At 42.8% G+C, this 14296-nt stretch overlaps 1 protein-coding gene and 1 long non-coding RNA gene across 15 annotated transcripts in view; one reads left to right on the top strand and one right to left on the bottom strand.

The window, feature by feature from the left end:
• LOC112994056 (solute carrier family 22 member 4-like) overlaps nt 1-14296 on the bottom strand; it is a 32130-nt gene that overhangs the window by 11024 nt on the left and 6810 nt on the right. Inside the window, exons 2-5 of the mRNA XM_064521158.1 lie at nt 12574-12677; nt 10826-10980; nt 4852-5023; nt 486-612 (exon numbers count right to left, since the gene is read on the bottom strand). Of these exons, the coding sequence (XP_064377228.1) occupies nt 486-612; nt 4852-5023; nt 10826-10980; nt 12574-12677 (558 nt within the window). The remainder of the gene's footprint in view (nt 1-485; nt 613-4851; nt 5024-10825; nt 10981-12573; nt 12678-14296) is intronic.
• Nucleotides 1-14296, top strand: part of LOC112994057 (uncharacterized) — a 28000-nt gene extending 13704 nt beyond the window's left edge. For 3 of the 14 annotated variants that reach the window (XR_010391783.1, XR_010391790.1, XR_010391781.1), the window contains 3 exons: nt 2146-2233; nt 2421-2623; nt 3741-14296. This is a non-coding gene — a long non-coding RNA (uncharacterized LOC112994057). Of the gene's footprint in view, nt 1-4; nt 301-421; nt 561-2145; nt 2234-2420; nt 2624-3740 lie in introns of those variants that run through there. The other 11 variants (XR_003261852.2, XR_010391784.1, XR_010391789.1 and 8 more) reach the window with 10 other exon arrangements.

Raw genomic sequence — 14296 nt, 5'->3', positions numbered from 1 at the left:
CAAGTGCACTTTTAGGTGCCCTTTGGTGCATTTACTGGTTTGCGAAGCCTGAAGGATCCCTTTGGTGCTTCCACGCAGCACGGGCACGCGTGCATCCTAACACCGGACGCAGGACCAGTGCTCTCGTGGAAGAGCTGCTGTTAAATTGCAAGCTGTTAATAGCGTGCGATGGAAATAAATGCATCTTCTCCTTGGATCTTTCCAACTGCCTGAGTGATGGAGCAATCTGAGTGACCCTTGGTCTGAAAATCACAACCGACCACAGCCGAAGAGGAGAATTTTACTGTAAAGAACAAACAAGTAAGCAAAGCCTCTGGCTTCTCATTTTGAGCGTGCTAACCCTAACAAGCCATCACTTACCTTGTGCCAACAGTAAATGCCAGCCTTTAGTGTTGTAAACCATTTCTGTTCTGTTTCACAGGAAATTAATTAGCCAAAGGGGAAAATTGCTGAAGAGGTTAAGTAACAAGACATATGACACATACCTCCGCGGTGTCGAAAAGCACAGCTGGGGCTGGAACACCATTTATTTTTGCAGCCTTTCGGATAATAACTTCTGCCTCTTGAAATCTTCCCTGGGAGATCAGCCACCGGGGGGATTCAGGAATGACCCTGTAATAAGTTTCAGAATAAATGACTCAACATTTTCACAAAAGTCAAAACGTTATTAAAAACATATTTATAGTTTTTCTGAGTTACCCTTTCATCTCACGGATTACTTGTAATAGAAGACAGTCAACACTAAGTGTGCAGGGAATGTAATTCATGAATTTGTCCCATTGGGATCAATGGAGGAATTCAAGTATATGGGACATGTTTATTTTCATGCTTAAGCAGTTGCGTGCTTGGGCCCTTTTCTAGGTCGCTGTTTTTTTAAGTGATAAATAATGCCCACCAAAAAGACAGAATTTACTAGATGAACAGCAAAGATACAGGTAGCTTAACTAACATCAAACAAAATTATTCTTACAAAACTGCTTACAGCGTGGAAATGCTTTAAATGCACAGAGGATATATTTAAAGGCTCTGTGTCACAGGAAGCTTATACACAAATCTCTCGATTTTATCCCAATCTGATGCAGGCCCTTTCAGGTAAAGGGGAGTAGTAGCAGAGTAGATAACATTTACAAATCAATTCCAGGCACATGCTGAGTGAATTAACACCAAACACAGGACAGAAATTCCAACCTGTCCTTAACTAAATTCTTCGATCTTAACAAATGCTACCTTGCTTTCTTCAGTCAGCAGTAATTTTTCCTCTCCTTGGAAAAAAAGCAGGTCAGACATTCCTTTTCCAATGAATCCCCTAAAGGGCTGACCCAAAGCCATGTCAAAGGTTTTGGGTGTCAGATGATTTCTCTTAGCTTGTTCTACTACTAACGTGAATTTATGAGAGGTAAGCTATCTGCACTGCTTTTCTTCATGGGCAAGTTGATGAATGCAAGACTACTGCAGAGACAATACTGGAAACATTTTGGAGTCTTTGGAAGAGGAATGAATAAAAGAGTAACAGAGAAGGATGATGTATAAGTAACATTTTCATGGAAGTAGTGGGCCCAGATGCCTAAGTTTCATCTAATACCAACCTGTCCCAACACAGTTTTGCACCTGGATCCCCATCTACCATCACATTAGTCCCAGACTATAAGGTGCCATGCATGGTAATTTTGTGCATGCTTTATACTCTTAGAAAGTATGGAGATTCCCACCAAATGCATTTCAGGGCAGGGCTCTGAAGCCATGCCTTTGGAGGCAAGAGGAGAAGGCAGCCCTGACAAACTTCATATGCCTCATAGTGCTTATTCTGTAGCTGCAGTCTAAGAGGCTCACATTCAAAGCCAGCTTTTCCCCATCCCTGTTGCCTAACAAAATGCAGCTGTTTGGTGCAGAGTGAAAGACACGTGTTGGAGAACTTCAATACATTTCAAGTTAAATATACCAAAATAACTCCTAAATTCCTCTGACTATCTTTAATATCAGACGATAGCAGAGTTGGAGCTGAACACTATTTTAAAGGTTTGGTTTTAAGACTTTAAGATCAAAAAAAACCTGACAAGACTGAGATCTGCAGGAGATCTTTTAGACTATAGAAGAATAGATCTAAATCACTTAATGGTTATAAACATATTAATTTCTTACTTGTAGATATAACTGTTTCAAGATAACAGGAAGAAAGGAGTTCCTCAGCTAAGACCACTGTGAAAAGAAGAAGCTATTTCACATAACTTTTTTGGTAAATTATGTTTATAATATTTAGAAGCATGAAAGATACCACACCTTTCCTTCTGTAGTTTCTAAATAACTATCCCTTCAAAAAATAACAGATGACTAGGGCAGCAACAGAGCAAGGATATTTGCCCTTCTGCAATGTTTCTGTCAAGCTGAGAACAGCAGTAAATTTTCCTTAACTCTTTTTGCAGTGCAAAGCAACCAGAGGCAAGTGAGGGTGCACTCGCATTCCCACCAGGCCATTAAGGCAGAGCTGGATGAATGCAATGGAAAGATGAAAAGAAAACATGGACTCAGCAACCAAGAGGAGTGTGGAGCAGCTCACAGGAGCAGGGCACAGAGCAGCCAACCTTCAGCTTAGCCAGACAGAGTTACCGTGTTCCTCAAGTCCCAGGTGAGAACTGCATGCAGAGAAAAACAGGAGAATCCCTGTTCTGGGCACGGCTGTCACTACCAAAGCATGTTGTTGGCATCCTTGGAAACAGGCAATACAAGAAAATAAAGCCACAGGTTACATGCAGTGCTTGTTCCCCTGAGCTATATGGCCCCTGTTCATGCTCTGTCAGCACTCTCATTACAAGATCTGCTAAACAGGCATTTGTGGTGGAGCTGCTTGCCCTTTGCTAGCTACCTGTCACTGCTGTAATTCAGTGTAGGCTCTGTCCTCTGCTTTCAGAGCTGCCTGGGCTGCTGACATTCCTGGTAAAATAGGGAAAGAAATCCCCAGGTGCATGCTGAAACCCATCTTCTCCTGCCCTCAGCTCACCTGGCTGTGAGCACAGCTTGGGAGAACTTACCTTCAGGCTCATGCTACACAAGCTTCTAGGGTTGCACACAAGTTTTCCCCCTTCCTGGGCTTTCAGAAATCAAGCAATACCTTCTCGCCTCCCCATGGCTGTGCACAGACCATCTGTTGTCTCTGGCTGTGTGCCCACCTACCCGGGGTTTACAGAAGAGAAGCTGGTGCATATTTGTAGTAGTTGGGCAAGAATTGAAGGAAAAAGGAAAACGAGGAGCCCAACAGCGCTGATGTAGAATAATGCACGTGGCAGTCTGTGCTGGTCGACTTCCACAATTCTCTTCTACTTTAGATTTAAAATACAGACATGCCTAAGCCCCTAAGTTCCCATGTATCTCCAACGTCTAAGAAGCTGGGCCAGTCCCAAGGCTGCACTCCCAACCTTCAAAGGCCAGAGAAGTTGATATCTCCTCTTTATAGCATGAAGAAGTGGCTGAATCAGTAGAGATGCATATGATTAATTAGTTGTGCTTCGTGTTCTGTGACTTCATATTCAAAATAATCTACTAAAGGTTTTCCAAGCTTGTGTAGAAGTACTATAAAAGAATCAGGAGAGCCATTCAGGGAGGAGCTGCACAGTATTTGGATCAGGCACCATCTACAAGCAAGTCAGATAAGGTTTTGAAACTGTGAAATGTGCATTACAGTTTACTGAATTAATCCAGAGTTAGGTTTTTTTTTTTTAATTTAAAAGATTTTTTTTTCTTCCCAGGGACTGCCTTAAAGGAATGAACATTTTACTCTATCCACTCTGAAACTGGACAAGAACTTAAAATTCAGCCTAAGAAAGAAAATAAACAGGTGGAGAAGCAAAACATCTGATTTGCCTGCTAGGGCTGTCCTTGCTTCATTGACCCTCATCTGCTTTGAGGACCTCTCACTGATGGAGAATCTGATACCGTCAAGATGAAACCACTCCTTACAAGACTACATCTCTTGTTTCCCCACCTGGAAAAAGCTGCTGCATCTGGGAGCTAAAGCAACATCTGCTTTCAGGTGAGCCTGCTGGGTGAACACACCTCCGGGATGCTGATTTTCCTATTAGCGAGTGTTTCCTAACCACACAATTTGGGGGCTCTGAATCATTCTGATAATGCCAAAGGGAATAAGGTTACAAGCGAATTGAAAGACAAAAATCATGGAGTTGTCCTAATTCAGAAAGTTCCTCCTCCTAGGGTAGGGTGTTACTAACCAAGTAGAGAATTTTTAAGACATGAAGTGTAAATTGCCCTGGACCTCACTCCAGCAGGCTGTATGGGAATATATTCAATGTCTAATATTAAACATCCCTCGCCTATCCCATGTTAAATGTGTGTAACATAACACAAAACTTGCACAGCGTTTCAGGGAGACTTTAGTACCAATCAGCAGTTGAATCCACATGAAAAAAATGGCTTAAAGAAAAAAGGAAGCAAAAAAAGTTAAAATGAAGTACAGTACAGCTCATCCAGGAATAGTATAGGGGCAAACAAAAAAGTGATTAATACTGTTCAAAGTTAGGAATTAAATACAAAATTCTCACGCTGCACTGGAAAGCTGGGAAAAAGTGGATTCAAGCACATGGCCAGAGAGGTTGAGCAGACAGTTGGCTTGACTTAAAACTGGCAAAAAGAAAAAAACAAGAAAACCCCTTCAAAGCAAGGTCTGCTCACATGACAAATACAATGCCAAAAAATGAAGAGGAGGGAAAAATAAAAAAAAAAAACCCACCCCACAGCAAGTGGAAGTTATAACCCTCTGGTTATAGAGCAATTCAAACTGGAGACATCAGCTGCAGATGGGACTTTCTGCAGCCGAGCACCGTGCGGCACGGTCACACTCACCACCACAGAGGAACGCAGAACACCCCCGGGACAGTGAGAGCCAGTAGCAGCATCCGCCAGTCTCTGATGAAGTAAGCAAATAGTGGCAGCAACATGTAGCCAATTGCAAAAAATATGCAAACTCCTAATGTAGAGAATATAATACGAACTGATTTGCCAAGAATTTCTGTTCCTGTTCAAAACAAGGGAGTTTGGATTAGCATTTTAACTCTTTCTTTTTAATCATGACTAAATAGCTTACAGCATTTACAAAAATATGCTAAAACAATCTTAGAAAAGAGCAGTTTCTCTTATAATACTTAAAGGGACACTGTCAAGGAGTTACTGTTCAAATTAGAGGCAAATTATAGTCCAAAATACACTCAAGGAGTAGCAGATCATCTTTAAGGTGATACTAATCTGGTGGGAGATCCCTCCAGATTTTTGTTGTACACCTTCCTTCAAGCAGCCGTGCTATTAAATCAATTAGAAGACCAGCCACTATCTGGTCTTCTCCAGTGACCCCAAAAGTCCTGCAGGGTCTGTTACGAAACTGTTTGCAACACTAAACATAGTTCTGATTGATAGCAACATCTACTCAGTTTCTACATTATTGCCATCAACATTTGCTCACAAGATCTAACACAGGATTAGGAGACTCGTGGTTAACTGAATTCTCCTCTGTTGCAAAGGTTGACAAATTGAAAAATGAAATAGTTGACAGTGTCCTTTTAATGAAATCTTGTTTGTTCACGTCTCCCAGGAGTTTAAGTTTGGAACAGAAAATAAAAGCTACCATGCGGAAATGTGTAAAGAAATATGAACTCTTCTGTGGTTTGCTCCATGTATCTGGAGATTAAAGAACTGGCCCATGGAGCCGTGTCCCATTTCCAGCAGCGGCCAATGTCAGATGCCTCTGCAAAGGCGTAAAGCCTCTGTGATACACAGCCTCATTCCCTACAGCAGCATCGCGGGGACGGGGACCAAACCTACTTTGCTAGTGGGGAAGACTGAGCAGGGGATATTTAAATTATCTTCATTAGCCTGATTTCCAAATTACTGAGTTCTAGGATTGTACATTAATCCCAGCCAAACTCTTGGCTGAACTAATACAGTTATATTGTCTCTCTCTATTGCTTGTTGTTGGGCAGATTAAACACATGCCTGGGACCAAATCTTCTAGTGCCTATATTTGAAAAATCTTGGCCCTTAGCTTTTTTAAAGTTTGTTTTCAAGATATCTCGGTGTGACTATTTTCAGGTTTTTAATTGGCCTTGTATGGCATCCTTTATGCGTCTGCCTAGCTCATGCCTGCTACGCTGCTTCCCAACCCTTCTGCATCCTGAGCCATTAAAAGGAAGCAAACCACACTGAATGCATGTTCATGAAGAGAATATGCCTCTTTCCAGAAAAACATATATAATCAGGATTTTCTCCAAAACAACCCAATGTCAGATTTGCTGTGCTGCCTTTCCCAGCAAGACAGAGTCTTTAGGTTCTCCAGTCTGATGAGTTTTCAACTCCTTCCCCTGACAAACTGCATCTAATTTGAAAGAATAAATCTGTGAACAGGTACAAGTAGCTTGTATTAGACGTATCTGAGATTCCCTGCAGCTTAACAGACCGGCTGAGCTGCAGTACCAGCCCGCTTGCGTGTTCCTGCCTCCCCTCACCCACGAGGGTTTGCTTCGACCACTTCACATCACTCGATTCTACCGACAACGTAGCACACGGTGACCTGAACGCTGTGTCCTTGCCCAAAGTGGCAGGGCTCTGCTGTTGTGTTGCTCAGTGCTGCTCTACGAACTTGAGCCCCTTATAGGTCCTTCCTGATTTTCGACGTACCCGGATTTTCTACCAGCAAGGTCTGTCGCTACCCTCCGCGCGAGTACAGTTCACACAGACCCTAACTCCTCGGCCAGGCGGCTGTCTTGGTTCAGGAACCAGGAGAACAAGGATGAATTTGCCACTTGCCTGCTTTCGCCCTGGTCCCAGCACAGCCCTAGCATAAACCAGAGCAGCTCCAGGGCACGTGATATCCCAAACAGCCCCCGTGCTGCATCCGCGGGTTGTCCGAGGGAGCACTCCTTTCTCCACGGGCTTCTCCCGCTGCCGGCTGTCGGGAGCCCTGCAGTCCCACCCTCTTTGCTGCTCACTTTGATGACCCTTGTACCTTGCAGCATGTTCTGGGACACTGCCCTGGTTCCCGGCATGGTAGATTCACTCTTTCCCGGTCCTTTTTCCTGCCTGGCAAATCTGCTCCTGTCTTATGAATGCTCCTGCGGGGAGGCACAGAAGCCTTGCACTGCCCTGCTGCACCACAGCAACACGCTAAGAGCACTGGTGATAACCCTCCTTCCCCAAACCAGCCACCGAGCTGCTGAGGGAAGAAAAGGTATCCATGAAGTTTGGATGAAGGAGTGACTCGTGTTTGCTTTGATTCGACATTATCCAGGATAGATAAGCACAGGCACAGGCTAAGGGCTGGCAGACTTTGCGGAGCCTTCGCAACCTGCTCAACCAGGCAACCATCTGTTCCCCCGTGCAGCAGATCACAGGTTGAACAACGGACGTAAAAAGTGAAGATACCATCTTCTAATAAGGCTTCTGTTCAAGTAACCAGGCATCTCTAAATGAAAGCAGACTACAACTGCATCACACGCAGCCCAGTGCCAAGGTAATATCCAGTGCTCACAAGCCGAGAACATTGTAAGCCTTCAAAAGCACCTAATTTCTTTTCCAATAAAAAGCCCAGCCTCTGCCTAAGGAAATCCAAGCACACCCCCAGCTCTACCTCATTTCTCCTTGCGAGCTCAGCCAAAGGTCTACGGAAACTTCCTATCCATTAAGAGCACTACAAGTGCCGTAACTCATATAATTTGACCTGGATTCAGTTAAAAAGCAAATTACACTGAACAAACAGGAGGGCCTCGGGAAGTCTGGAGAGTATGTTTTAGTTATGTAATATGTTAAAACCCCCAACATTTACTGTTGCATAGAAAATGAAAAAAAAATGCCCAAGGCCAAAAATATTCTATTTAATAGCTACATGCAGTTCTGGTTTAAAGACTCTGAGTAACTGAACAAATTCACAATAAGAAAACTGAAAATAAGAGCTCTTTGGGACAGACAGTGCAGGGGGCAATAAATTAAACTGTCATCTTCTGCTGGTTCCTTTTGTGGAGGGGGGCTCTTAGGAGAGGTATGATACTTGAAACACTGATTTATACATATCAGGCATGATGCTCAAATGCAGGATTTGTGGCAATTCAAAGCCAACATGAGATTATATCTCATATGCATCTTTCAATTACAGTTCTCTACCCTCTGTCCTTCTTCTCCTCTTCCCTCATTCCCCTGACCCTGAATAACAATTCCTGAATTCCCCTGAATAACAATTCTGGGACAATATCAACATGCCTTCACAAATATAACTGTTGTTTCACAATCTCAGAACTTGGACATAAAAGTTTTGAGCACAGAAAACAACCGAGGCCTGAAGGCAAGGAAAAACGTGCAGAGGGAACTTTCAAAGGAAGCAGCTGAAAAACATCGCTAGAGATGCTCCCAGGCAGCTTGGGAAGGAAACCACGCTCACGAATGTGGACGGCAATGTTGCAAAACATGCAAACAGCTCGTTTGGATGAGTAAGCTGTAGCAGTGTCCCAGTTACGCATGGGAAAGCACGTTATTTTTCTTTCCATGGGTGTATTTTCATATTCAGCATCTGTCACGCGCTGCTCGCTGGAGGGTGCCTTGCCCAGGCGCAGCTCAGAGCCCGGCGAAGGTGTGCAGAGCCAGGTGCTAGCCAGAGCATGCCAGAGGCTCATAGCTACACGTTTTTGGGTGGGAAGAATCATCCTCCAGCAGTGCCTCTCTCTCCTCCTTGATGACAGATGGCTGATGACTAACTTAAACTAGAACGCTATCTTACAAATGACCTTGATTGATCCTATCCGTAGTAATAGCCCCAAGGCTCACGGAGGGGAAAAAAACCATCAAAAACATCAAGCACCAAAGTCACCCACCTCTCTGTTCACTGAGAGAATTACCATCTGTGGAACAAGCCTGCAGGAGGCCAGAAGGGACAATACAACAGATAAGGTGTCAGCAAACAGCACCCACATAATTAAACAAAAATAACGTTTCTTGAGGAGAAACGGCCCTATCTTACACGAACAGACATTTGACCCCTGCTGCCGCACAGACACAGCGTGTATGAGCCAGGAACCACGTCCTACGGCCAGGGAATTGGCGCCACATCCGAAGCATCTTTCAGCCTGTCCTGTCCCAAGTGGACCGCGAGCCTGTGGCTCCACGTTAACCCTCATTTAAGCATAACAGCAAAATAAAAAGGGAGGCCAGCCATGCTCTTTAATGCTCGTTTGGAAAGACAGCATAAATCGCAAGTGTCTTGAAAATAGACCTTTGGATTCTTACATAAATTAAATTTAGAATTGTAATTAAAATTATCAATACATTTTTCTTGTATCTCCATATTCTACAAAATGATATCAGCTGCTGCATCAAATGCAGAAGCCAGATGAAAGTGCTGTTCTCCTGTATGGGGATACGGATTTAAACTCCGAGTGCGAGTTTAGTCATGGATTCCTTAACCATGTATTGAAAGAAAAATGTTAGCCTGTCTGAGCATATGTGGATTATTTATAGGAAGGACTATCATTCTCATCCACAAATCAAACTTTTTGCTAAATATAATATAGAGAAGATACAATCTGTGTAAATACCCTAGTTTATTCTGTATTCTATTTTCCTTTTCAGTTCCAAACCATTTTTAGGGGATATACACTTATTTTCAGAAACATGTCCTCTTGAAAAATAAAACATGACAGGCAAAATGCCAACAATACAATTATATACTTTCTCCTTCATGGCAAAGATGACAATAAACCAAAGTACACTGAACATTTTAACTAGTTAACATTTCCTTACACTGATATCGGTGATGAATGCAACACGTGCTTAGAATGACCTCGCTCAAGAATCCAGTTATTGCAATGAAAAGAAAATTAGAGCAAAATATACCCCTCCTATCCAAAGTCAAACAATAAAATAATTCACAAAAATGTAACTGAGCAAGATTATTCACCTTAATGTCATTCCAATGTTGTTAACCTATTATTACAAGTATACTAAGACGCAAATTCTCAGAGCTATCTTTTGTGCATTCAGTTTTAAAGTTTAAGCTTTCTAAAATGAGCACATGGGGACCCCCCCCCAAATATTATTTCCTGAAAGTCTAAATGAATTTGGCCCTGCTGCAGACTATGCTGATGACTTCCGTGACATTAAAATCCAGGATTAACCTAGCCCACTGCATGTGAAATTGCAGCTAAGAACAGGTTTTTATCTTTCCGTATTCAGTAACTTAACCCCTTGGAAAGCCATTTAATAAGGTTTTATCATTGTTTTACAATTTTTCATTATTTCATTTACTATTGTTTTACATTGTTGAAAGTTTCAGTTTGTAACACGTTAATTACTGAAATAAGGTATTTAATGGAAATTCAGTAAGGTTCATCCTTCATTTAAATCAGGGAATTTACAGCAGAAAATTTGGTTCAAAATGTTTGCTGCCTGACATTAAGCATTTAGAAAACCCTCTGCCAAGGGGTGGTGCAGCAAGGAGGAACCTGAAACGCCTTTTTTATCTCAGACCTGTCTCTTCAGATAAAAAACCTTGAACATTCCCTTAAGCTTTTTCAATAGTTCTCTAAAGAGAAGGGAAATAAATGTTTATTTAGATGTTTCCTGCACTCATCTTTTTCTCTAAACCTATAAAATGCATAGGCTATACCTATTCAGAGAGATTCTTTAAAGTATCCAAGAAAAAAACATATTGCTGGCCTAAATTAGGAATTGTACTAGTGATGATTTACTAGCGTCTCTTACTAAATGATGCAGGTTCAGAAGAAAAGGAAAAAAAACCCACTACATCAAGCAAACATTTAATGTAATGTAGACATATGCATACCCAGTATGAAGGCCACCACGTAGTTCGAGATCTGTCCCATCCCCACTATGAGGAACAGCACTGTGAACATCTCCCAGCTGGTAGAGAAGATCTGCAGGAAGCTGAAGCCGGTCTGCACAGCCATAGTGGAGAAAAGGACACTCTTCCTGCCAAACCTTTCGCAAAAGATAAGGGAGAATATTATTAAGAGATCATTCATGTGTGGAGCTGGGCGACAGAAGAGAGATGGTGCACAAATATCCAGTCCTAAGCTTCACAGCTTAGCACAACTTTGAGTTTGGCGGCACATCATTTTCATAAGTATTAAAAAAAAGCAAAATTTCCGGCACCCAGGAAATAAACCAAGCTAAGAAATTAAAAGCAGAAACTTCGGGGAACTACTAGACAGGGACCAGGAGACTAGATAAATGCATGTAAGTGAGAGAAACAGCAAGCCTGCAAGCCACACAGCCAAAAGATAGGAAATGATGGGACTGTATAGATGCCAGCATGTATACATTATGATAAAAGTACATTTTTTAAAGAGTTAAACAGCTTTTTCAACTGGTTTCACTCTTTCTCCTGTGAGTCACCATAAATGTATCCTCCTCCACTTGTCTGTATTGGAGTTACCTAGGTGCCTGCAGCAGCATTGGGGAAATCGTTCAGTTATGGGCTTCGAACAGACCCTTTACTGCCAGGACGCTTCCAAAAAAATTCAGCTCCTAGCTAGTACTAAAGGGTCACATTAGTGGCCTGGCAGCAGCAGGGTGAGTGAAGCTACCCGACAGCTAAAGCATGCGTGTGCCAGGCATTTCCTCAGATGTTCCCGGTAGGGAAATGGCACCAGAGAGATTTAGTGATTATCTCGTCTCCCTTTCAGACAGTAACGCTGCCTGACTGCTGCACCGGGGTCAGGAGGCATCAGATTAAATTCAGATCACATGCAATTTAATACTTGAGGCTTTAAGATTAAAGCTCACATCAGGTTTCCAAACCCCAAGCTGAACATCTCAAGAAGCTGATTCTTACGTAACTCTTCGGAGGCCCTTGCTCAAAGGGAGCAACCCAGGCTGTATTTGGGACCCTGCTGCAACTACATGGCAGAAGGGGCTAATAGGGAAGCGGAGACTCAGAGGAGGAACGTATGTGCTGCATTGGGCACTCGCAAGGCCAGAGCTTAAACACCGCTGAGCTAATCGCCAAATGTCTGTAATATTTTCTTGATATTTTACATCTGTCAGTATCACTTTATTGCTATCCTTTTACAGGTCATCTTTTTTCTTATTACTGGGTATGCGTAGCTGATCTCCATCAAACCATCTTTTCTATGCAGCGCTTCCTTCCACTTAAGGGAAAAGGTTTTTTCCTGTCTTGCAGCTCCTAGAATGAATTTTTAATTAACGTGTTAGGAAGAATAACATCTTCATTAGAAAGGATGGGTAAAGAACCAAACTTTGTTGTGAACGCAACCACATCAAACTGCAAAGCAGATGCATACGTCCATCGCAGAGACCCGTTCCTTTCGTTCTGATGTGCGTGAGTGGCCGTACTTCTAAGCGTGTGGTGGAATTGGGTTGGGATTTTCAAAGAAAAGCCAGTTACCTAATTTTGACTGAAAGCAAGAAGAACTGGACATTTAACTCCCTTATGCTTCTTAAAAAACCAGCCAGCTCTGACCTTTTTCTGTGCATACACGTCAGTGAGGGGGTAGCAGAGAGGCTTAACTCTGGTCTCCTTAGAAGCAAGCCCAGAAGCAGCAGCTTTACCTGTCGGAGAGCTGCCCTGATACGAAGGAGCCGATGAGCACCCCCACGAAGAACAGGGAGGTGGTGAGCGGCACTTTCCAGTCGTCCTCACATACCAGGTTCCACTGCAAGAGAAGCGGAAGAGGCTGGGACCAGAAGGCGAAACAGCATTCAAAGGCATTCGGACAAAAATCCACTACTAAGCAACGAAGCCAGTTGCTTAGTAACTGCATGTGTCTGAAAACACACAGGTTTCACCGTAATTTGGTCTAGTTTTCCCACTGTTGTGTTTCTGCCCATCTCCAGCTACTCAGACTGCTGCTGTATTTCTGTACCTCTGGGCTTTGATAAAAAATGTGCATAGAATAAAATCTCTTTCCTCGTATTAAAGTGTTTTCAAAGTCTTTTTCATTCTAACAACCTGCGGAGGTAATTCACTGTTCATTACTCATCCTTCTTGTGGGAAGCAGCTTTGCTTGCGATTTTAGGACACGAGCCAACGTGGAATCTTCCACCTCCTAAGAGCCTCTAGTAACCCCAGACCAGGTTTCAAAATAAAGAAGCGTGATGAGTCGCAGTCCACCCAAGTTACAGCCGAGCGTGCTTTTGCCGTAGCTTGCTGCTGTTCAAATGAATAACCTCCCAATTAAGGCATGCCTGCCAAAACTGGTCATGTACATCGACTTCAGACATGTCAATCTCAGATTAGATAATTCTGTCACAAAGGTAAGCTAATTAGCCCTCAGATCAAAGTACACCACAATTTTGATAATTAGCTTCGATATCAGGGAGCAGGGCCGTCTCCTCTACCAGGACGTGCCCTGTGCTGTGGGGAAGCGATGCACCGAGCCATCTCCACGAGCAGAAGCAGCGGACAAACACACGGGCGTTCGACCTGAAATCTGCACCGTGGTTGTTCAAGCTTTTGTCTGCTCTCCAGCTGAGTTGCAGACAACAAAACAGAGCAACTCTTGCATTAACAAAGATCCAGATACCATCTGACAGCACTTGGGTCCTGCCAAAGTTATACCAAGCAACCAAGGGGTCAGTGCTAGGGATCCTCCTGCCACCGGTGCTGCTTGGGAACAAACCCAGCAAAAATAAACCTCAGCTCAAACAAAGATTTGATGCAGTTTGCTCTGGACCATAATTTATGAAGGAGAATCAAAGCAAAGCCTGTTTCCGGAATTCAGGAAAACAGAATCAAGCTACACTATCAGTGGTGTAGACGCTACATCTAGCCCATCCTGTCAGCTTGCAAAGTAATATAGTCTAAATAATAAAAGTCATCAAGTTTCAGAATGCAGCCAGGGCTGTTTCTGAGAGATACACGAAGAACCCACAGTCTGTAAAAAGGGAAGACCCAGATTTGATGGTTGGAACATACCTTAAATGCTTAAATCTCATTAATAACAGAAAGAAATATTTGTTGATCATTTCTGTAAAATATTTTCTAGTCACTGCTGGGGGAAAAAAAGAAAAGGTCGATGGATGTGGACGAGGCCTGGGTGCTTATCTGTGTTTACCTTAGTTGTATTCGATAAGACAGAAGCGAGTGTTTGTGTAAGGAAGGCTCTGAAACTTTCAAGGATGTTAGTCTTGAAAAAAAAAAAAATCATTTGTAGACCAGTTCCGTTTTCAAGGAAAAGTAACTGTTTCACATGTAAAAGAAAACTGAGATTTCTGTAAAGAAACTTGCTGGAGATCAAGCCCGGTATTAAAATAAAGCAAAATTCTACAGCAC

This window comes from Dromaius novaehollandiae, chromosome 15 (assembly GCF_036370855.1).
Source record: "Dromaius novaehollandiae isolate bDroNov1 chromosome 15, bDroNov1.hap1, whole genome shotgun sequence".
NCBI lineage: Eukaryota > Metazoa > Chordata > Aves > Casuariiformes > Dromaiidae > Dromaius > Dromaius novaehollandiae.
Note: the sequence above shows the minus strand (reverse complement) of the source record. Positions and strands in the feature narration are given on the sequence as shown.